The following is a 24,867-nucleotide window of genomic DNA, read 5'->3' as shown; positions in this document are numbered from 1 at the left end:
CGATGAGGGTGTATAATGAAGGCTTTGGGAGGCCATCCACTGGTGCCCGGAAGCTCAGTTCTCGGGCAAACGCATGAGCGCGCTCATTTCCGAGGATGTCCTCGTGCCCAGGTGCCCATATGATGGCGATGGGATCGGGAGGGGTAGATAGAGTAGATAATATTCTAGCGGATGAGTGTGGGAAGGTCCCTCGCAGGAAATATCGTTATGCTGTTTGGAGTCTGCATCTAGTGGTGTGCTGAGTCTGCAGCAGACTGATGTGTGAAATAGCGAGTGTAATGACCAGGCACTCGGCCTTGGCGATGCTAGTGCAGTGGATGGAGGCGGCATTGAACGTTTAGCGGCGAATGAACACGGCAGTGCATATTTGATGATTGTCCGGATTATGTGAAGTATCCGTGTAGATGTTCTGGCGTTCAGAGTACTGCTTGGAAAGATATATGCACGGGCGGCGTGACGGCCTGTGTGGTGTTCGCGATCCATATTTAGAGGGAGGGGTTTGAGCTCGAAGAGGCTCTGCAGATGCGGAAGTATGGCTATTTGAGTGTGAGGTGCGGGATCAGGGGTATTGTAGCCCACTGAGCGCAGGAGATGAGTGCCTGTAGGTGTTGTGCAGGGTCGACGTTGCTGGCCGGAGAGGTGCGCCTCTTATCTCCTCAACATTGTTATGTGTGCCTAATTGAAGAAGCCGAGTCGTTCTGGTATGACGAGGTAAATGGAGGGCAGCTTTAACGGCTGAGCGGTGTAGGACGTTAAGTTTTCTGGGGTAGGTTTTGGTGAGGTGGTGGTAGGGGAGGTGGTAGGCTAGTCGACTAACGATGAGGGCGTCTACGAGTCTTAAAGTGTCCTTTTCCTTGAGGCCGTGATTGCGGCTTGAAATGTGACGAATGAGATGTGTGATCCGGGGCTCTGCAGGAGGTGTGTGGTGGGGTTGGCTCTAGTGTCCTGTTGATTGTGGAGACCCAGCAATCGGAGTTGTGGTGGTACTTTGGGAATGGGAGCGTTGTCAAGGAGTACAGTGATTGTTGGGGCGCGTGGGGAAGGGTTGATCACTAGGAGCTCAAATTTCTGCATCGCACGCGCAATACCTACAGCTTGTATATGTGTGGATGGCAGCCCTGCGAGTGGCAAAGCATGTTCAACTTGGCCAGCAACCGTTAGTAGTCCATAGTGGGATAATTGCGTATATTGCGTGCTGAAGATCGAGTACAGTTTCAAGTATCCGGGCTAAGAGAGTTAGAGCGATGTCAGAAAGGATAGGTGAGAGGACTGAACCCTACGGTGTGCCTCGGTTGGATAAATGAAGGGTCGGGAAGGTGTAGGAGCCGAGTGTGATATGGGCTGTGCGTTTGGATAGGAATGCCTCAACGTAGCGCCAGATTCGTAGTCCGCATTTAGTTGTGACAGGGTAGACAGAATGTGGTCATGGCTGATGTCAAATGTCTTTTGTATATCAAGGGCAAGTATGGCCCGTGTGACCTGTTTATGGAGGGTATTATTAAGGATGGTCTCTTTCAGGCGCAGTAGAATGTCGGGTGCAGAGATATGGGTGGAAGCCGAATTGAGTGTTAGCAGAAGAGGCGGTAGATTCGAGTTCAGGTTGAATCCGTCTAAGGATTACATGTTCACAGTTTGCCAAGACAACTTGTGAGAGAAATAGGGTGTAGGCTGTCTGAAGAGGTAGGTTTTCCGGGCTTGGGAATGAAATTGATTACGGCGTGTTATTCTCCAAGAGGCTGGTAAAGTGCCCTCCCTCCAATGTTGGTTGTAGTAATCTGCGAGTTGAGAGAGATATATATCATCGAGGTTTTGAAGGAGTTTGTATGTAATTTGGTCAGACCCGGGTACGGTGCTACGAGTGATGTCGGCGAGGCTGTACCTTCGCGGTGGTCATGTTCTCAGCCAGCCTTGGGGTAGGTGGGGGAGGGGATGGGGGCGTGGAGGAAGGGGGGAGGGAGGCGAAATGTGTCGCTTCGTGATGTATTGAAGGATGTCTGTACCTTGTTGTGCTGCAGTGTGAATGAGGCGGTGTGCCGGAACTTGGGATCCGGGTTGCGCGAGGATCCTGGAGCCACCGACCTCTCCACCATTTTGCCTGCTCGTGTCGCCTTTTGTCCGAAAACCGGATGCGAAGAAGGGTCGCCGAACGACACGCTGGAATGCGGGGACGACGTGCTAATGATGGCTACACGGATGCTGTTGCGTATATTGAGCTCGCCGTGTAAACCGTCATCATCTGCGCTGTCTGCAGTTATGGCCGTCATCTCCCACCTCAAGCACCGATCACCGCAGTGGCGTTCGGACGCAGCCTCAAGACCGTCGGGTGAGCGGGGGCATACAGCTCTGATTAATTCTGTTACTAGCCCCATTTCGTGTGTGGTTCCTGCTCTCCACCCAGAAAAGAGCCCTATAACCGGGACATCACACTCGAAGTAGTCAGTCTAGGTGACCTTTCAGCCTCTTGCGTTAACCGTGTGTATACGTACGTCGGAAAGTGAAACATACAAGGGCAAATTGGCTAGGCATGCACGTGCCTCACTTTGGAGCAATTAAATGCGCCGCAATGAAGAATGACGACTGTTCTCCCGGCGGCCAGCCTATGCCCCGCAGGCCCATGATGAAAGCAATTGGCTACGTACGCTTTTTTCTGCACCTATTTGCACTATTAAAGGGACAGAACACTGGAATTTAGGTCTCGCTTTTTTTTCGCCGTAGTGGAAAGATTGATGTTTAAAATGTTCGATTGCATAACGGTTTTGCTAGAATCGGTGTAAAAAAATTTTACCGGTAATTTTTCGATCAATGCGTGCGCCCGTTTTTATGTAGTCCGATGCTGGAAACCATGAGCAGCGACCGCGATGACGACTGGTGGTCGACAAAAAAGACGCACTGAAAACAAATCTTTCACTCGCCAGGCAGTAATCAAACATTGTTTGCGTAGAGTAACGTCTTTTTCAGTTTCACACTCAATGCTGTTACGGCACACTCATGCACGCCCTCGTCCACGAAAGTTTTAGTGGGCACTGTCATTGCTTCATTCACGAAATTGCAAACACTGTGGCGCCATCTAGTGGCAAAACCTGAAAGCATACCTCTCGCGGTTCGAAAGAAGGTTTTTTTTTTTCTTTTTTTTTTTAAGAGCGCACTGGAGAGAGCGCAAAATATAATAAATTATGGCAAGCACTCGTAGAAGAAAAAAGAACAATGTGCAGTTACGAAAATCAGCGATATTTTGTTTGCATGTAGTCACGTGGGAGTCTACACTGAGAGTACTAGGATTTGTCCGCTAGATAGCGCCTCTGTTGTTTTTATGCGATTTTCAATGGCAAATTAAAACGGTAAAGCCCCTTTTCTTTTATATTGTACTGCTCGATTAGTACTATATGAGGCAAATTCTTTTCACCTCCACCATAATCTCATGACACATTTTGGCCAGTGTTCTGTCCCTTTAAAGGGCGTTTGAGTATGTCGCCAAAGGTGAAGACGGGCCGAGCCGTTGTGAATACACAGTTTTTTTGCTAGACTTCTTTCAGACTGTCCGCGGGAGCGGAAATTCCCGAAGGCCTTGCTTGAGTACGAGTGCGGTATCCGATAGCCGAGATGCAAAAACGCACAATCGGGACAGGCGCCGCAAAAGGCAGGCGCATCGCGAGTATCGCGTATCACGCTCGCATTCTTGAGGTAAGTGCATACTGACTGTTGCGTGGCTCAGAGCGCACGAAAAAAAAAAAGTCTTCGTGATCGTTCACTTGTTCGGCTGATAAACTTCCGGGCAGATGTGTTGATTTAGTGCCAATTTTCGTCTTATGTTTCGGGTGGTTACTGGACTACGCCAAAATTAATAAATCGTTGGCAGCAACCAAATCGGCAAACTTATTTCGAAGCACTCCGGTATCACGCACCATCGGGGAATCGAGCTGAGTGCTTTCCTCCATAGCGTAGTAGTACAGCATCCTTGCTCGGTTTGGTTTCGGGTTTAACGTCTCAAAGTGACTCAGACTATGAAAGACGCCGTAGTAGAGGACTCCGGAAATTTCGACCACCTGGGGTTCTTTAACGTGCACTGATATCGCACAGTACACGGAAGCCACTCCGTTTCGCCTCCATAGAAAAGCGGCCGCCGAGGCCAGCATTCGATCCCGCTTCCTTGGGCACAGTAGTCGAGCGCCGTAACCACTGCGCCACACCAGCGGGGCAGCATCCTTGCGTTTTGGGCGAGTTGGTTGTAAATAGCTCATGTAACCATTTGCGTACACAACACACGGGGACAAGAAAGGGGACACGCGGGCGCAAATATTTTAGGGCTGGCGCGGCCCTTACCCCGTCAGTGACGTGCCGATGGGGCTCTGAAGAAGATGCAGCGCACATTATATGTCCCAAGTGTCCCAGGCCAGCCGCCAAGGTGGATCTTCGCCACCTTTTATGGACATCCCCAGGAATGCATCCGTCACAAATAAGACGACTACATTGAGTTGGGCTGTCGGCTACAGAGCAGGAAGACGTACACTTGTGGCTAATGGACAATATTAAGAGCCGGAGCTTGCTCCGGTTTCTTGAAGAAAGGGACTGAACGAATTACTTTAAGTTAAAAGACAGCCTCATTCTATGCCACATGACAAGTCTTCGAATTAAAAAAGAAAGTTCCACTGGCTGTCACGAGACCACATGAGATGGCCGAGGTGACAGGAGCTGGCAACTCTGTTATGGTGGGAGGGTGAGATACGTAATGGGAATTAAACAGCGCGTTTGGCACGATACTCCTGTAGGCCACGCAGGCACATTCGTATGGCTTGGTTACGACTGTGCGAGATAATGGAGATCATGTACGCGGACCCGCAGTTGAAGACACAGATGGGAATCATTAATGCTGTCGCATCTCAAGCGCCCTTAAAAGCCGAGTGCCACACTTTGCTGATAGCCAGACCCTGCCAGCGATCAACTGGTGCGAATTTGCTCACGAAAACTATCCATTGTGGCCGACAATATCGCAAAAACACACACGTTGATTATGGGTTCCGCAGGTATGGCATGGCGTAGTACGTGCGCACAGTTTCCTGTCCACAGAGAAGGCTGGTTGGTTGGTTGGTTTGTGGGTTTAACGTCCCAAAGCGACTTCGGCTATGAGAGACGCCGTAGTGGAGGACTCCGGAATTTCGACCACCTGGGGTTCTTTAACGTGCACTGACATCGCACAGCACATGGGCGCCTTGCTTTTCGCCTCCAACGAAAGCGGCCGTCAAGGCAGGGATTTGATCCCGCATCCTTGGGAACAGTAGTCGAGCGCCGTAACCACTGCGCCACCTCGGCGGGGTTCACAAAGAAGGCGTCATCATTATCGCAGAAACGCAAAAGGCGAAAAACAGCACAATAGCCAAGCCTCACAACACGCTTTCTCTTCATTTATTTGTGCAATATTAGCACACGGTCACAAACGAAGCAACACCTCCAAGTTGGTTCAGAATTGCGTAATGATTTAGTCATTTACTTCCCGAGTTACCTACTGGCGCGTTGGTCCCTCGCCATGCATCCGAGGCCGGCATTTTTTTTTTTCTCTGCACGAGCCCGTATCACCAGTAGAAGAAAAAGAAGAGCAATCTTGGAGCCATGGCTGAGAACACGACCGCAGCACCTCCGACATTCCTCATTCTAGGGCCATCCGCCATGGCCTCTGGTCAAAGAGGAGCTTCTACTAAAAGAGCTCCTGACTTCGCTTCAGCCAGAAGCAGCGAAAGTAACGCTGTCGCCTCTCGTGTTGGAGGTCGCCTCTCTCCGCGTCCCAAGTCATCGTCTATGACCAGCACCAAGTCGTGGCCCGGGGCGAAAGTTAACACGCTGCGCAGACCACTCTGCGAACTCGAATTCGACGTTGACGGCAGGAGTCGCAGACCTGGCAACGTTGCTTGGGAGGAAATGAGAAGGAGATACCACGAGGGTGAGTGCCTCGTCGCCGATGTGCACCCAGTTTGGCATGCGCCTCAAACTCCTCTGCTGTGTTTGTTGGGTGGTGTTCGCACTTGGTTCAGAGCCGGGAGATGCCTGAAGTGCTGAAGAAAATAGCCAAGAGTAGATAGCGTTGAGACGAGCCTGATGCTGACAAAATACTCCCGAGGACAGTGAGACTGTGTAGGACGGAATGCAACCTGTTCGCAGAGTTAATTTCCAGTTTCTATCAATCCGCATGCTTTTTCTCATTTATGTCTCTTGAAAGATGCCGACGGCCAGCTGGGTTCAGCCATTAATCTGCCTAAGTCAGACCGTGCTTTGAAACGAATAAAAGGATAAGGAAGTAAAAGGTTGCAGCAGCGTTAATGGTTTGCATATACTCTAAAGCACTGCATATGGAGCCACTGCGTGAAGCACTGAAAAAAAACAACAATCCACGGGCCATAAAGGATGATTAAGAGCAAGTACATCAATAATAAATAAAAATCTTGCAATCTTTCCGAGCATTATACGTAGTGCACTCAATTGTGGGCATTCGGAGTTTCAGATCGGCTCCAGACTTACCGCATGAAACCGAACGCATATATGCAGCATGTGTGCTGGAAAAGTCAATGGAAACCTTCCTGCTTGCCATCTGTAATTACCTAATGTACCCTCAGCTTTAATAGCGTATGATCTGCGCTGATTAGTTATTTTATATTTAATGCGGGCTATAAAATATTTGTCTAAAGCCTGTAGCAAAAACTTTGTAATATCAAGCTCTCGCAATGCACTATATATATATATATATATATATATATATATATATATATATATATATATATATATATATATATATATATATATATATATATATATATATATATATATATATATACTGGCCTCTAGTTTCCTAACTTGTTTGCATCGCCCTTTTTATTTATCATGGCTACCCTGACCAGCTGCATGTCAGTAGGAAATTCAGTTGTCATAAGTGCGGTGTTGTATAAATTGGTATGGCATGGCGTAATTATGTGAAGAATATACTTAACGTACTTATTTGTCCATGAGGTAGCGGGTGACTGATCGCTGCGTGTTCGTGATATTCGCAGTTAAAGAACAGGACAGAAAGACCCGAATGAACCAGAGGGCCTTCTCGTTTCTGTTCATGGTCGTCATTGTTCTTCCTGCTCTCATCGCTGCCATCATCGGCATGGCGTTCCTGTTGACACTAAGACGTCGAGTGCCGGGCGCAGGACCCTCTGGTTACTACTCGAGGGACGCTTTAGAGGACCTCGCCAAAGCCTGCAGGGACCTGTCAAAGAACGATTCCTGCCACGTCGCAATCCAGGAGCTTCAGTGGGCCATGAACCCCGACGCCGACCCTTGTCACGACTTCCACGAGTACGCGTGTGGTCGTTGGAAACCGCCAGTGAGTGGAGCCGACAGTTACATCTCACAGGTGGTGACGCTGTTCAATGCTCGTGTACATGACAGTCTTCTGAACGCTTCCTTCGACATCCACGACGGCAAGATGGCATTGTATAATCAACCACCGGTCCATCAGATGGCGCTTTTCCACTCCAGCTGCTTCTGGATGTTCACAGGCCGCAGCTCTGGAGGAAACATCGACGACGTGATGGATATCATATCCATTGATCACAAGACTTGGCTAGAGGTACCTTCGGCGGAAAAACTTCTCGAGTTGACTATTACTACAAGCCAGAGGACCGGTCTTTCGGCGTTTCTTGATGTCCGGCTTATGGGCGATCGACTCTGGCTTGATGTGGGCTCGTCGATCGCCAAAACCTTTGTCTACAGGCCCGGAGTAAGGCAGTACCTCATCGACGCCATCATAGACCTTAGCCTAAACCTCAGCCATAAAGTAGAGGACACGATAAATTTGGACTATAAGGTGGAAAAGCTCGTGACTGCGTTTAACGCTAGCAGCGCGTTTAAGACGCTCACGATCAGTGAACTCGTTGAGGTGCTCCCGGAGGTCATGTGGCTCGATGCCCTGAACGCGGACAGGCCAAACAAGCTACCAAATGTCACGGATAAAACTGAACTCTTTGTGCGAGGGGAGATGGTCATCAAGGACATCTTGCAGGTGTTCCGTGAAGAACAGATTCCGGTCATTGGACTGTATGGTCTACTCAGCATGCTGTCCATGGTGAGTCATCTTTCGCCCTGCAAGTGCGTAGTTTCGGAAACTAAATACTTTGGTAATTTTCTGGGGGAGGGAGGGGGGAATCTGTGTGTTATGATAAAGTAGAGATTACAGGGACGGAAGTGGAACGTCCTATAGGAAGATGGAAATTTTCCACGTATAGTGTCGGGTAATTTTTAAAGTAGTAGTAACAGTAAAAGCACTTTATTTTGGAGCAGCAATCAGCTGCCCAAAATGAAGTTCGCCTGCCAAACCAAATCGAGCTGGTCCTCTTCTTAAGGAGAAGCCAGTCAGGTATGCCAGGAGAGGACTGGGGATGAGGGAGGGAGGTAGAAAGGATACTGGACAGCGACAGGGCAGCAGAAGAGGCAGTGTGCAAGATCCGCATAAAGCTCAGGGCAGTTGGGGCACGACGGATCAGAGCGGGAACGGTATAGGTACAGTTTTGCTGGTGTAATAAGTGTGTTTGTTTGAATTTTGCGAAGGATATGAGCCTGGGAAACAAAGAGACGGGGATGTGGGGAAGGGAGAATGGCGAGCTCCTTCCTGGCTGAATTCTAGGTAGGATAATTTTTATATGGTATATACAAAGTTCACCCAGCTCTTTTTGGTAATCAGAAGACAAGAGCTTAAAAATCGGATGATGCACAATTCTATTCTCATCCCCCACCTGCAAAACTAAAAGCAGCGTGATGGTAATAATAATGTTGCCTTTCAGATAATGAAGTTTCCGTACTACGCTCGCCACGTCAGCTTCCAGGACCCATTCGCTGGAGTCAAGTGGTGCCTCATTCTGACAGCGTGGCACTTCAGCCATCTTTTTCCGGCGTGGCTGGGAGGCATGTTTTTGCAAAAGGATGACGTAACCAGGTTCAGGAAGGCATTCGTGGATGTGATGGGCGTCGTGCTTCGCGACAACGTCGTCAATGCAGGCATTTACCTCGACACGAAGCTCCTCAATGACACCTTACTTGATATTATCGGTAAGGGTGAGCTCACCACTTTCGCAGTGCAGCTGTAGTTTGCGTATTATTTAAATGAATCCAGGCAGCAATGAGTAGAACACAATTCACTAGACCGAGACCCAAGAGGAAATATTGGTTTAGTTTGGTTTGTGGAGTTTAACGTCCCAAAGCGACTCAGGCTACGAGAGATGCCGTAGTGGAGGACTCCGGAAATTTCAACCACTTGGGGTTCTTTAACGTGCACTGACATCGCACAGCACACGGGCGCCTTGCTTTTCGCCTCCACCGAAAAGCGGAAAAAAAGGAAAGACAACTCAAGTGCGGATGTTGAGTTCACAACACGGTCCTGAGGGAAAGATGATGCAATTTCTTCCGGAGATTGCATCATTTGAAAGCTAAAATTTACGAACGCCGAATGAAAAGAGCGCGGTGTGCAATGAAAGTTTTTTGCAAAAAATACCGCGACAAGAGCAACATTGATTCTTTGTCACTTCCCTCCGAGAAAAACCACGTAACATTTTTTCATGCCACTACTCGTCTGTCAGGTACTGTAAGTAAACGGAGTGACCATGATATCTTTGAGACCTCTTTAACTTAAAGGGAAACTGCACCGGTTTTAGATTTCAATGAGCCTCGAGGGGTCGAATGTTTACAGATTGCAGTTTAAACATGCGAAATATCTTGGCGCTAGCATTTGAATCAGTGGCGCAATTAGCGATTAAAACCGCGACTGTTATCAGGCTTCTCTGCACCGCACAGCTACGGCTGGGGGTGTGCACGATGACGTCATTGACGGTACCAGTACATTTCTCGCACAGAAACGCTTGGTTTGAAGAGTAAAAACAACTCTACCGAAAGCAAAGCACTAGAGACGTTGTTTGGCAGAATCAGAAAAGGCACCGTTGGGAGTGAGCGAAGGCAAGGATAATAATGAATAGTACCGTCCGTGACGTCATCACCAAGCTTCTTACAGACCTTGAGTGCTGTGAGGAGAAGCTCGAGGTTTAATGATCGATTACGCCTTGAGTTTGAATGCTAGCGCAGAAACACTTCACATGCATTACCTACAGCCTCTAGAAATTTGAATCCTTGAATATCGCGGAATTCTCAAAAAGTGATGCAGCTGCCCTTTAACCATGAACTCAACCCCAAATAGTTGTGCCGATGGGACAGTGATTTGTTCCGCCACCGGACGACCATAAGTCTGCCTCGCGCGGCAGAAGCCCATTATTTGGTTCTTTTTTTTCTGAACCAGCATTTTTGGTCAATGACCCCTTTTCCCAATCATTTCACCTCAGAAGAGCTGAGAACTAAGCTGGGGGTAACCTTGTACCCATTAGAAACCGGTGGGTACCCATCGGCACCAGGAATCGGACTTGGTACCTCCCGAATGCGAGGCGGATGCTCTTCCACAAAGTCACCGGTGTGTGTGTGTGTGTGTGTGTGTGTGTGTGTGTGTGTGTGTGTGTGTGTGTGTGTGTGTGTGTGTGTGTGTGTGTGTGTGTGTGTGTGTGTGTGTGTGTGTGTGTGTGTGTGTGTGTGTGTGTGTGTGTGTGTGTGTGTGTGTGTGTGTGTGTGTGTACATGGCGTTTCTTCCCCCTTTTAGAGCGCTATAAGTTCTACTACTCCAGGGTACAAACTCTGATATCGATCCTGTCCTGCTTTGACCTTTTAAGCCCAAGCAAAGGTCAAGTCGGACCTCTCAGGTCTCTGTAGCAGTTGACTAAGTAAGGTGTATTGCACATATATATAACTGTACACCTAATCTTCAGTGCAAGTATATCAAATGGTCACTAGTTAGTGACAATGCAATAAGTAGCAGTTAAATATAATGCAGCATGCAAAATAATAAAAGTTTTTTTTCGTGGGCATGTTCAGTGCCCTACTTTTTTTAGCTAGACCAGGGTGCGCCTTAGAAAACGCAGCTACAAAAAGAAATTTATAACTAAGTTGAAGCATATGCAGTATGTGGTCAATGCATTGAAACAATTGACCACGTTATACTCGAATGTGATGGCATCCATCCGGGTTACAGATACCAGTGGTCGGGTGAATGAATCTGCGGTGGAAGCTAGCAAGAAATGATTTAGAATATTGGTGGCTTAAAAGCAGAAAAGTGTCATAATGCTAATAAGGTAGAAATAAATGTTCAATAAATGGAATGATGGTATAGTTAACCGATCTAAGACAATAGTCAAAATATAGGGGGAAAAAACGAGCACAATAGCAACTGCTATCACATTTTAAAGAGGTCGCTTCTATATTCCGTCCGTCCACGTGCTCCGACGTCCCGCAATATTGTGATCGCGACAGTACGTAGTACACGTTCGTATCAGAAAAGACAGATGTTATCATGAGTATTGCCTTTTATACTAGTGCAACAACAGCATATGCCTGGCCACGGTCCGGAGCTTTCGGCAACAACGCCTCCCGTGGGCGCGCCGGGCGCGCGGCTGCGTCTTGCCTGCCATACTTGTGGCTCTACAGTTCTGCAGTTCTGCAACTTTTTCGGAACCGTCTTGGAGACTTTTCCCGCCTCGACCGGTGGGAAAAGTTTCCAAGACTGTTCCGATAAAGTTGCAGAACACTGTATAAGCCCAGTCAGCTTACAGCGGATTTCACTTCGAAACGCTTCAGCGACTCACCGTTGTAACAAAGGTTCGGCTTTAGTCACCGCATTACCATGGAAGGCCATCTCAAAATAAAATAAGGTCGACAAGACGTGCATTCAGCGACCGTTCTCAATCAGCCTAATTTGCTTTCTGCAAGTATCGCCGACGACTCTAACTGGTCCCTTGCAGTATCGCTCAGCGGACAGGTTCACACGCGGTCACACCCGCCTCCTGTTATGTAAGCAATCGTCACTTGCGGTCCATTTGGATTGGATTGGATTGGCACTGATGCTTCCCTTTTTTACCAGCTCGTGGACCAGAAAGGTCCTAGCCAAGTCAATTCCCTACTGTGACGGAGTCGCCGCCAACACTATTTATCTATTATGCCTTATCCAGTTCTCAAGGCGTTCTGAAAACTCTACTCGATGGCAATTTCACTCGCTAAAATTTGTGACGTTTCTCACTACTATAACCAGATTCGCACACACGACAAGCGACGCCCAAAACGGCGCAAGAAAGAGGTGCCTCATAAGTACGATGTCCGCGAGCATTTATATGCGCGCCCTCCTTCATCGTCAGAGCAAGTTCAGACTATAAAAGAAAGCCTGTTCCGCTATTTAATATTTCACAGTACCGCGTATAACGCAGGAATTCGGGAGAATTGTGTCGAAGCGAGCTGCTTCTCCTGACAAGGGCGCGGCAATGAGCAACAAGTTTCAGCGGTGTGACACGTCCCAACTGTCGGAGAGAAAATTGGCGACAGCTGTTTGCGGGCGACAACGATATATTTCGGAATAGTTCGTTTTTCCGCAGTGTGACATTGCTAGAACTTCTGGTGAACCATTTGTGTCTCAGTGTGTCGCTCAGGGCGCGAACAAACGACTTTCGCTACTACCAGGAATGTCCGTGACGCTTGCCCTGACACCGGTGACGTCAGCGGTATCAGGAATGCTTCTAAGGTTCTCTACCATGCGCCACCTCCTCTGCCCGCGAATTAAATTAGCGGGCGATAACGATATGTTTCGGAGTAGTTCGTTTTCCACAGTGTGACTTTGCCAGAATTTCTGGTGAACCATTTGTGTCTCAGTGTTTCACGCAGGGCGCGAGAAAACGACTGTCGCAGCTACAGGAACTGTGTCCCTGACGCCTGCCCTGACACCGGTGACGTAAGCGGTACCAGGAATGCTTCTAAGGTTCTCTACCATGCGCAACCTCCTCTGCCCGCGAATTAAAAAAAAAAAACGCTGTTTTTAAAAATGAATACTAAACCATTGGATTTGTTCCAAGGAATTATAGTTTGGGAGATTGCTCAAAAGTATTCGTTTTACACATTGAACACGTTTAGTTTATTAGTTGCCTTACCCTCCCCCCCCCCCCCCTCCCCCTCCTTTCTTTCTTGTTTTTCTGTGGCCCTTTATCAAACCAGGGGAACCAGACAACGACACCGCTCGCGTGGAACCGCTTCCTGTTCGGATGAACGACAGCTTCCTCTGCAACATGGCGGCAGTTGTAGCCGCCCGGGTGGGCACTGTAGACCGCGACGCCGTGTTCGCCCAAGGACATGCACTAGTCATGGGGAAGCTAGGCTACCGCAAGAACACTGGTGGAATTTTCGGCATACCGCCAGCGCTGGTCCGTTCTCAAGGCCTTCTCTCACTGAGCGTACCGGATGTGAACTTGGGTCAGACCATGCTACGCTACCTCATGCTGGGGGCCATCTTCCGGAGGGCGGCCACATACCTGGACGCCGCGCCTCCCCCGGTGCGCAGAGTGGCCGTGAATGGAAACGGCATGGATGACTACGTGAAGTCATGCTTCGTCGACTCGTTAAGCAAGAGTCTTAACAGGAGCTTCAACATCGGTAAGACAGTTTTTTTTTTTTTGTAACGATAGATATCGGACAAGGGGAGATTTCCCCATGACAAATGGTGAAGTCGGCGTAGTCGTTGAAGTACATTTTCACTTAAACGCTTATATGAATAAATTCCGTTTCGACTGAGGGTTTTAGCCCGGTTAGGATCAGTGGCATCAGGGCATCCGGCCAATCAGGTTCGAAGCTGGTTATTTGGTAACTTTGCAAGATGACTCGGGCTATGAGGGGTGGTGTAGTGAAGGGCTCCGTAAATTTGACAGCCTAGGTTTCGTTAAAGTATCATACAAGTGATAGCTGTTAAGGGCTCTCTGTCTTTAGATCTCTCCAAACTCGTCGCACTCGTCAAGCATAGTGGAGGCATGCGCATACGGCGTCAACTGATGATAACTTTGATTGCTGAAGAATGGAATCAATAAGCGTAAACGAATAAAAGCTTCAGGGAAGCTCTAAAAGAGTGAAACGCAAACTTAAAAAAAAAAAAAAAAACGCTAAAGCGTTTTGAGCGCTCGATGTGCTCTGTGCGCTGTGAGTTTGGTATACGTGTGGCTCTCTTGATAAAGGCCTTTTCAACATGGATAGGACACGGTCACTTTGGGTCATTGGTCGGCGGACTCACTCATGAGTCGACTCACTCGGTCTCACTCTGTTCACACTCAGATCGTGATCTGAGTCGTGAGTGAGTCCGGACTCACATTCATATCATGATCTGAGCCGTGAGTCCGGACTCACACTCAAATTATGATCTGAGTTTGAGTGAGTCCGAACTCACATTCCGATCATGATCTGAGTCGTGAGTCCGGGCTCACATTTAGATCATGATCTGAGTCGTGAGTGAGTCCGGACTCGCATTCAGATTATGATCTGAGTCTTGCCGTTTCCGACCTAGAAAGTTCCTATGAAATCAAATGAATTCTTGCTCAGAGGAAGAATCATGATCAAAGTGATCAGGTGAGTAATGGGCACAAGTCGCTAATTAAATCCTAGCGGACTCGAATTGCCTGTGTAATTTTAATAATGAATAAGCTTCTTGGTGAGCTGATGATGTAATTTCGTTGTTATTTGTTACGCAATTATTTTTGTTTCTCGTTCTCGTTGGTGTGTTGTATTGCAGTGGCTATATGATTCTCCCTTCTCTGTTTATTTACTTCGGAATATCTCGCACAGGTTAGCTGATGATTGGTGTACAGCGATGCGAACAAGCCAGGCGAGCCGTGCATAGATTGTGTAACCACATTTTTTATGTTCTTTCTTATTGCGAAACAAGTCACAGGCTCACCAACACAAACCAAGAATCTTGTCCGATATTTCTTCTTGTGAGCCATTGGTCTAATTGGGTAGGCTGTTTGAGGAGGTCAGAAATACGTGGCTACCTACGTGGGTAATTTAAACGCATTAGCTGACGTAGCTTCTCTTTCTTCTTTTTCTTTTTCTTCTTTTTCTGTTTTTCTTTTCCTTTCCTTTCTTTTCTTTCTTTTTTTTTCTTTCTCTTCTTCTTTCTCTTCTTTCTTCTTTTTCATTCTTCTTCCTCGTGGCTACCGAACGGGTTTACCCGATGGCTTGAAGAGGGGCCCCATCTGCGGTCGCTCTAAATGTCAAACGTAGCTACCGGTTGGGTTTACGATTATTTAGTGCTTTGAAAGCCGTCATACAGTTTGAGGACATCTTCGTCTTCTATTTTAACATGATGATGGTGGATGTTGATTTATAGGGCTTAACGTCCTAAAGCGACTCAGCTATGAGAGACGCCGTAGTCGAGGGCTGCGGCAGTTTCGCAGGTTTTCAACGAGCACTGACAACGGGCAGTGCATGGTTGAAGTTTCTTCTCGCTTCCATCGAAAAAACGGCCGCCGTGGCTAGGATTGAACACGCGTACTTGAGTTCAGCAGTCGTGCGCCATATCTACTGAGCCACTGCTCCGGGGTATAACTTAATCTAAGGGAGAGAAGAAAAGGTGTTAATATTTGCCAGCTGAAAGAGAAACTTTAATCGGAGCAGGCGTTCGAACAAGCCAATGGATGTAATAATCAGAGTTCCCTTACAGGTTGACTGAAAACAAACGTATACCTTATGCTGTGTTCATTTGTAATGTTGGTTAAAGTGAGCGGGTCCCAGATAATTACGGCATTATTCATCAGCGAGCGAAAAGGGGGACAATAAATGTGGATTATTTCAGTGAGCACTTCGGGAAAATTGTTTACACAGTTTATGGATTCATGGACAGAACACAACTCCATGTGTTTTGTCCATGGATTCAAATGGCCAGATATTTGTACTGCTGTTTCTCCTCTGATCGTGGCCGTTAGCAGCATATATAAAGAAGTGGAACTTTGCTTGTGCGTAATTATATTAATTTTTTATTTGTCATTCTAACTTAACTTTGCTGTTTTTGCCAGCAGAAAAGACGGAAGCTTTCATGGGAGTCAGATGGGCAGTGGCTACCACCATGGCCTTGGCCGAGAAGGACCCTGTGACTTCCCAGTACCTGGACATCCAGGGCCGGCGGCGGCTGCTCTTCCTGGGCCTATGCTCCGTCGGCTGCGGACGCAAGGAGAACGCCGACCAGTGCAGGGACATTTCCCGTGCGATGCCCGATTTCCTGCTCGCATACGGATGCTCAGCAGATGTGGACGTCAGGTGCGACTGCAGCGCAGTCAACCACTGCGCGACGCATCTGCCTGTGGCCGGGGAAGACCACCACGCTGCAAGATAGCGTTCCTTTCATTCGGCCTCCTTTTCCTAAAACTATGGCGTTGTAGTAGACGCAGTAGAAGTCGCAAGAGAATGCAACGGGAAAATGTGTCACCTTGTTTTTGTGTTTTTCTTATCAAGGCGATAATTTTGTGTTGTGTGTCACCGTTTTATGTCCACCCGTTGATCTCAGGGGCGATGCTTACAGGAAGATGTGCGACCTCAGGTCGGCAGATTCATGAGGGGGATACAATTCTCACTTGTGAAGGTATACGGTACACATTCTAGGCATGTGCCAAGTCTGGCGTTCGGCCACAGCGGGACAGAGGCTTTGGGTTAATTCGAACAGCACTGTGCAGCCCCTCGCACCGTCTGTGCGAGACAAGTAGCGACGTCATTACTTTCTGGCTGTGCATATTTTCGGTCTATAGGGTACATGGTTGCAATATATAGCGAGGGAGTCATTGCGCGAGGTTGTGCTGGTGTGGGTTTTGTTGCGTGCGGTGGAATAGTAACCGAATGCTAAAACCTCGATGGAGCTCAGAAAAACGGCAAGGTTCTGGTCCTGGTCTCGCTGATCCACAGACCCGGAAGGGCGCACGAGAGCCTTGGTGTCTGCATTGAAGATATCAGTTTATTTTCTTTCAATGTGGGCTTTGGAGTGTATCGTCCGGTTTCATGCGAAGAACGATAATGTTTGTCGATAACATGTTGGCATTCGTGTGTGCCTCGATCGTCTTTGTTTAAGGCGCTCTTAATTCCCCATAGCCATAAAAGGGGGCATGCAGTGGCGTATGAAGGAAAGGGAAATCGAAGACGGGGAGTCGTGCGGTCATTGACCATAGGATGATGGATCGTTCGTCGAAAGAGCTATTGCGATTAATGGCGGATTCTTGCTCACTTTTATTTTTGAAGGGAAAGTTTCACTACTCCGTGTATTAGCCAAGGTCAACCTGTTTAGCCGCTTGACGTTCAACGAGACAGAGGTCACATGCAGTGTGGCTATATAGCTTAACCATGGTACCACCTATGGTGCACTATCACTTGAACTTTGACCCTTGAAAGCTTCACTATGCCATGCATTACTCAAGGTCAGCTTCTCCGGCCACTTAACCTTCATCGACCCAGGTGTCGCGGATTGGCTATATAGCTGCTTAACCATGGTAGCACCTATATTCGCCGCGAGATCGACCTAGAGGTGGCGCCACCGTCGCCCCGATAGTGGGGATTGGCAGCCCGCGGCGCTCTCAGAAACGCACGCGGCGTATGTCTGATTTCGAGTTTACGGCGGGTTTATTGACGATGAAAACGTTCCTTATGCAATACATTAGCGATTTACTATTTAGAGTGTTCCAATATTGCAGAAAGCAGAAAAAAATTTGTGGATTTCGCCAATGCATAAAAAAAAATATGCGCGGATTTTAGGAAAACAAGGCACGCAACCACCCGTCTTTTAGATTTACTGGCATCGCTTTGCACGCTTTTTGCGTTGTATGGCGGTCACAGGCCTGATGATTGGGCCTGAACAGGATAACATATATCTTATCGCCTTTTCAACAGCGTGTGCGTGTCTTATACGAGTGATTAGTTTGGTTTGGTTTGTGGGGTTCAATGTCCTAAAGCGGCTCAGGCTATGAGAGACGCCGTAGTGGAGGGCTTCGGAAATTTCGACTACCTGAGGTTCTTTAACATGCCTTATACGAGTGAGACAGGCAAATTTAGTTTTAAGCCGAGGGAGACCAAGCAAGGTTCGTGCTTTGACCGGCAATACACTCGAATGAATCGAAGCAGCCTGGTCCATTATATCGTACTTGACTCGAGGATTAAGCAAGTGATATGCACCACTGACAGCATACTGCCGGGTGGGTTGCCGTATAGGCTGAGTGGACATCAACTCTGGCTAGACAACCAGGCACAAGTATTCCCCCAAAGTAAGATTACGCCGACGCTGTACAAGAAATCTCGCCGCACATGAAAGCTGACTGTCCACGCGTAAAACGCTGAGTGTAGAGTTTGGCGAGTTCACGGGCGAATGCTTCTTGCGGCCAATGTGAGAGAATCTGGTAGTGTAGCACTGCGCCAGTTACCAAACGATTGCCTGAAACCGAGAAAAGTATAAGGGATTTTTGATCTGTGTGATGTTCATCATCATCATCATCATCATCATCATCATCATCATCATCATCATCATCATCAGCCTGACTATACCCACTGCAGGGCGAAGGCCTCTTCCATATTTCTCCAATTAACCCGGTTCTGTGCTAGCTGCATCCACTTGACCCCTGCGATCTTCTTAAACTCATCCGCCCACCTAACTTTCTGCCGCCTCCTGCTACGCTTTCCTTCCCTTGGAATCCAGTTTGTTACCCTAAGCGACCATCGGTTAACCTCTCTTTGCACTACGTGTCCTGCCCATACCCATTTCTTCTTCTTAATTTCCACTATAATGTCAGTAACTTGAGTTATTTCTCTGACCCACTCTGAACGCTTCCTATTTCTTAATGTTACCCCTACCATTTTTTGTTCCATAGCCCTCTGGGTTGTTCAACTTAAGTAGAACCCTCTTGGTTAGCCTCCTAGTTTCAGCCCCTTAGGTGAGTACAGGTATAAGATGCAACTGTTGTATACTTTCCTCTTGAGCGATACCGGTAAGCTGCTAGTCATAATCTGCGAGTGCTTGCCAAATGCACCCCATTCCAATCTTATTCTTCTTGTTATTTCCTTTTCATGGTCCGGATCTGCGGTTACTACCTGTCCTAAGTAGACATATTCGCCTACTGCTTCCAGTGCTTCGCTACCTAACTTAAACTGCTGTTCCTTCCCGAGGGTGTTGAACATTACAGTTACTTGGCAAGGCAATGTGATCAGCAAATCGCAGATTACTGAGGTATTCTCCATCTACCCTTATCCCTAACTGCTCCCATTCCAAGTCTCTGAATACTTCCTCTAAGCAAGCTGTGAATAGTACTGGGGAGATCGTGTCTCCTTGCGTAACACCTTCCTTTATGAGAATTTTGCTACTTTCTTTATGCAGAACTATGGTTTTGTGCAGCCACTATATATATCTTCCAACACTTTCACGTACGACTAGTCTGCTCCCTGATTTCGCAATGCCTGCATCACCGCCGAGATTTTTACTGAGTCAAATGCTTTTTCGAAATCAATGATTGCTATGGATAAGGGCTGGTTATATTCCGAACATTTTTCTATCACCTGGCTAATGGTATGGATATGATCGATAGTAGAATACCCTTTCCGAAAACCTGCTTGATCCTTTGCTTGATTGCAGTCTAAGGTTGTCCTGATTCTATTAGCGATTACCTTAGTAAATACCTTATAGGTAAAATACAGTAAACTGATTGGTCTGTAATTTTTAAGGTCCTTAGCGTCCCCTTTCTTGTGAATGAGGATAATGTTTGCATTCTTCCATGGTTCCGGTACCGTCGATGACACCAGGCACTGCGTATACAGGGTGACCAGTTTTTCTAGCACGATATCCCCCCCCCCCCCCCCGTCCTTCAACAAATCTATAGTTATCTGATCCTCTCTCCTGCTTTTCTCCCTTTCATAGTTTCTATTGCTTTCTTAACCTCGTCCTTCGCCACTGGTGGAAAGTCGGACCTTTTCCCTACCGCCAATCTCATTACGGTCCTGACTACTTTGGCTACTGTAGAGATTAGTATAGAACCCCTCGGCTACTTTGACTATCTTATTCATATTCGTGATGACGTTACCCGCCTTGTCCTTTAGCGCATACATCTGATTTTTGCCTATGCCTAAGATATCAAAGGAAGCTTCTGTGCTAAGCTGGGCGTGATAAAGGACAAACGAGGCAGGGACCTCACTGAAGCTTCAGAGATAAAGAAGAGGTGGCAGGATTACACAGAAGAACTGTACAAGAAGGACCCGAATGTGCAAACCCAACATAAGACGGTTGTGATCACTGATCTCGAGCCGGGAATCCTGAAGAGTGAAGTTGAATGGGCCTTAGCCAGCCTTGCTAAGAACAAAGCTAGCGGAATTGATGGCATTCCAGCAGAGTTGCTTCGAACCCTCAACCATGACGACGCTGTTAATGTTCTGTATACATTATGTCAGCAGATTTGGACAACTCTGCAGTGGCCACAGGATTGGAGGAGGTCAGTTTACATCCCCATTCCAAAGAAAGGCAGTGCCAAGGATTGTTCCAACTACCGCACGATCGCGCTTATTTCGCATGCTAGAAAGGCGATGTTGAAAATTCTCCCAGGTAGGCTGCAGCAGTATGCAGATCGGGAGCTTCCGGACATACAACCTGGGTTTCACAAGGGCAGAGGAACTAGAGACCAGATTGCCAACTTTCGCTGAATCATGGAAAAAGCAAGATAGTTGCAGAAGCCTATCAACTTCTGCTTTATTGATTATGCAAAAGCGTTTGACTGCGTAGATCACAACAGATTGTGGCAAGCTCTTCAAGAGATGGGAGTTCCAATACACCTCATCTGTCTCCTCAGGAACCTGTATGAAGGACAAGAGGCCACAGTGAGAACTGGGCATGGTCTTACTGATTGGTTTCCGATTGAGAAAGGAGTGAGACAGGGCTGCATACTGTCGCCATGTCTATTTAACCTATATGCTGAGTGCATCATGAGGGAGTCTTCAGCTGGAGTGAAGATTGCTGGGAAACGTTCAACAACCTTAGATATGCGGATGATACCACCTTAATGGCAGAAAGTGAAGTGGAACTCAAGAGACTTCTTATGCGTGTACAAGAAGAGAGTGAGAAGTTTGGGCTTAAACTGAACATTAAAAAGACAAAGATCATGGCGTCTTGCCCTATCAAGTACTGGAGCATCAAGGGACAAGAAGTGGAAGCAGTGACAGATTTTCTCTTCTTGGGCTCCATGATTACCCCGGAAGGAGACTGCAGCCATGAAATTAGGCACGCCTACTTCTGGGAAAGAGAGCCATGGCTAGCCTTGACCACCTAGTAAAAAGCAGAGACATTACACTGCCAACCAAGATCCGTATAACTCGTGCTATGGTCTTTCCAGTTGTGATGTATGGATGCGAGAGTTAGACTGTGAAGAAAACTGACCGCCGAAGAATTGACGCGTTTGAATTGTGGTGCTGGCGGAGACTCTTGAGAGTTCCTTGGATGGCCAGAAGATCAAATCAGTCGACATTGTCGACCATAAACCCTGACTGCTGATTGGAGGGTCAAATTCTAAAGTTAAAACTCAGCTACTTTGTTCATCTGATGAGAAGAGAGGAGTCGCTGGAGAAAGATGTGATGTTGGGAAAGGTTGAGGGTCACCGGAGAAGGGGTAGGCAGCGAATGCGATGATTAGATGGCATCCTGGAGGCGCTACAGATGAAGTTGTGTGATGTTAGAAAGATTTTGAGGGACCGGAAAACGTGGCGTGATATGGTTAAATCGAACGAAAAAACGAAAACAGGGTTCTCCTAATAAAATTTCTAGACATCTCTCAGGCATATGATGTTGTAAAAGAACGAGACAGACTGGAGAGTTCTGAGTGACCTTGAACTTCCAGCTCAATGGTTGCATTCGCTTCGAGAGTTGTACAAGGGGAATCTTGCTGTCATTCAGGGGTACGACGACTGCTCAGAACCAGTAAAGGTGCAGCGAGGTTTGGGAGAAATGTACCCGTTGCCCCCTTCTCTTTTGCTGTTCATATCTCCATTGACACGACGACTCGAGATGAAACCTTACGTACATGTGGAGGAGGGGATAATCAAGGTGCTATATATCTTCCGACGCTCTTGCATGCCGATGTCATCGTTATCCTGGCGAACTCGAGCCGAGAACTTGGGACGCTTTTGGACATTTCCTAGTAAGAAAGCAGCCAACTAGGCCTGACATACAAGCGGAGAAAGTCTGCTATTACGGGGTGAAATTACGCCAGCATCTACGCTACAGAGCGGGAACTGATGCGGCTGCAGGGAAATGAGGTAAGATGGATGGATGGGTAAGCCAGCGGGAAAAGTTCCCATGAGGCCTCGCCTTGCGCGCCAATACCTTCCCATGCCCTTTTTCGGCTCTACTTCTGGTTGCGTGACGTCACATCCTCTACTCACATTAATTCACTTCTTGTTTACCAATTTAGTCTTTGGTACTTTCAAATTGCGCACCAATCTCTTCTTATGCCCATTTTAGGCTCTAGTTCCGGTTGAGTGACGGCACATCCTTGACGTTACCCTATCTGACTGCCTTAATTAACTACATTAGTCTTGGGTACTTTCAAATTGCGCGCCAATCCCTTCCTATGCCCTGTTTTGACTCGACTTCAGGATGCATGACGTCGCATTCTTGACGTCACCTTAATTGACTGGTTTAATTAACTATTTTAGTATTTGATGCGTTCAAATGTGGCGTCAAGCCATTGACTAATGAGATCATGCATTTTCGCCTTTACTTTTACATTTTCTGCTTCATTAATTACCTAATTAACTTGTTTGCCTAAATATTTGTCGGGCACATTACGTCACCCTCTATCGATTGATACTAGTCATTAACCTCTACCACTTCTGAATTACAACTGCTGCGGACATGATTTTGCTGACGCGGTCTGCGAACAGAAATTTGTTAACACAGCGAAGTAATGCTTTCGAATTAACTAATTCTTTACAGAGCAAAAGAAAAAAAAAGATGATCATTGATTTAACTTTGGTTAATCCCGTAGGGAAGCGAATGTTTGAGTACATGGCCACGCTCATTGCCAAGCTTGGATTAAGCACATTGTGCGTTTCTCCAAGCGTGAAGCCCGTTCTTCATCGGTCTTTTCGGCACATCGCCTTTTCAGGGTCTCATTTCGACGTGCCTTTGGGTTCCGACGCGCTACTGTAGCAGGTAGTTCGTATTACTCCATCTCGCGGAGTGTTGTAACCTATAGGCAGGAGCCCAAGGGCTCCTATTTATACGCGTATCGCCCCTCTAGCGCCCCGCCCTCTTCTTACATGTCACACTGACGTCACCTTACGTGACCTTGACAGTGGTCACGGGCCACTTGGTGGCCTGCGTCACTGTGTCCCAAATTCACATGGCGACCAGCAGGTCACGTGACCTTGATCTTCACAAAGGTCACAGGCCACTTGGCGGCATACGTGACTATGCCTCAATGTCACATGGCGACCACCAGGCTTAACACAATGTTTGACCTTTAAATCTCCCTCAAGGTGAATACCCCGCTCATGTGACCTTGACATTGGTCACGAGCCACTTGGTGGCCTACGTGACTATGCCCCAAAGGCGCATGGCGACCACCAGGCTTGACACAGAAGTTTGACCTCTAAATCTACCTCAAGGTGAAATCTGTGCATACCCGACGGCTCGAACTACCTCGCGTAGTGAAGTTTTCGCTTCAAAAAGACTGCAATGGTTAAGAAACATCATCGTCCAACAAGTGGCTTGATCCAGCGGCGGCTGATTCATGCTGACGGTATACGCTCTCGATCCAGTGAAATCAACCCTCCTGGCACCATCTTAGTCCGAGGCAAAACTTCCCAAAGTTTAACAGGATGAAAATTTGGGTTGGTTGTTGTATGACCTGTGGCTAAGACAGCGCTATCACGAGACAAAGAAGAAAAGGAGGGGAGGGGGGGGGGACGCGATGCTGTCTACTCCCTTCCGGCGTCGTGTCCCCCCTCTCTCTGCCTCGTCTCGTGTTCCGAAAGTCGATGATCATCGCTGAAGCTCTTCCAAGCTACAGCCGGTCGCTTAAATGAGCGAGAGGTAAGACAAACGCTATAAGGGCGAGACAGCGAATGCAACAAACGTCCTGAGGTACTCGTGTCTGCAGCAGAAACATCACTCGAGAGCTCGACGCAAGGATGCTACAGCGAAGAGCGAAAGCAAGAAAGGGGAAAGCCCCTGCATCCTTTTCTTTTCTTTTTACATCCGTCCGTGACAGCGTTCCTACTTTATTTTTTTAATCACAAGGCCATCTTCGTTCTCCTATTTTCCATTCCTTGCTGCTTCGAATACCCCATGCGACCTCTGAGGATGTGCTCCGTATAACGACAGCGTGAGAACCGAAAGTGGTAAGAGAAAATGCAGGACGATCTTTCTGTTTCTTTCTGTCGGTCAAATCGCCCTTCAGGCTCCGATGGTTGCTTTCTCAGTTTTGAGGAAGACTAGGTAGTGCTGGTTACGGTATTTAACGCACACCGTGAGGGTCGGCCGCTCTGCCTCTTGCCTTTTCTGCATCTTTAGGTGGCTTGCCGCACTTCTGGAGCTGCAATGATAAACTATTTGTGTTACTACTGTGAGCTTTCTGGGATGTGACAGTTAGCCGAGTGGTCGAGCACAAATCAATGTTCCTTAAAGCTTTACGTTCAGCGGCATTAATTGTGGGCGACCACCAGATATATCATTAAATCACGTTAAAGTTGGAGCAGTACCAGTGGGGGAATCACGGCTTCAAAAAGCATGCAGCGGTAGTTTCAAGCTGTCTTCAGAAAGAGAGTGAGAGGCTTGAGCCCACGAAAGAAGTAGTTTCCAGGCTCACGAAAAGCAACAACAATAAGAACTCCCTCTGTTGCCAGTATTGTTTATTTTACGCGACCGAATTTCGTGCATAATAATAGAGGACGGAAAGTACAGAATTGCTCCTCGACTGCGCCTCTCATAGCCGGGGT

At 47.6% G+C, this 24,867-nt stretch overlaps 1 protein-coding gene across 1 annotated transcript; it reads left to right on the top strand.

The window, feature by feature from the left end:
- Positions 1 to 1,109: 1,109 nt before the first annotated feature.
- LOC146181995 (uncharacterized) lies at positions 1,110 to 16,326 on the top strand. The gene is made up of 6 exons (XM_084575877.1): positions 1,110 to 1,156; positions 2,016 to 2,323; positions 7,035 to 8,095; positions 8,811 to 9,075; positions 13,096 to 13,530; positions 15,936 to 16,326. The coding sequence occupies exons 1-6, from the start codon at positions 1,110 to 1,112 to the stop codon at positions 16,250 to 16,252; spliced, it is 2,433 nt and encodes an 810-aa protein (XP_084432003.1). The 3' UTR covers positions 16,253 to 16,326.
- Positions 16,327 to 24,867: the final 8,541 nt, after the last annotated feature.

This window comes from Amblyomma maculatum, chromosome 8 (genome assembly GCF_055883805.1).
Source record: "Amblyomma maculatum isolate TAMU_Amacu chromosome 8, ASM5588380v1, whole genome shotgun sequence".
NCBI lineage: Eukaryota > Metazoa > Arthropoda > Arachnida > Ixodida > Ixodidae > Amblyomma > Amblyomma maculatum.
This window is presented reverse-complemented; position numbering and strand designations above follow the sequence as displayed.

Excerpts from the sequence above, each read along its gene's own strand:
- LOC146181995 (XM_084575877.1), top strand. The coding sequence starts at position 1,110 with ATGGCAGCCCTGCGAGTGGCAAAGCATGTTCAACTTGGCCAGCAACC. Across the intron at positions 8,096-8,810 it reads TACTCAGCATGCTGTCCATG|ATAATGAAGTTTCCGTACTA; the intron begins GTGAGTCATCTT and ends GTTGCCTTTCAG. Across the intron at positions 13,531-15,935 it reads TAACAGGAGCTTCAACATCG|CAGAAAAGACGGAAGCTTTC; the intron begins GTAAGACAGTTT and ends TGTTTTTGCCAG.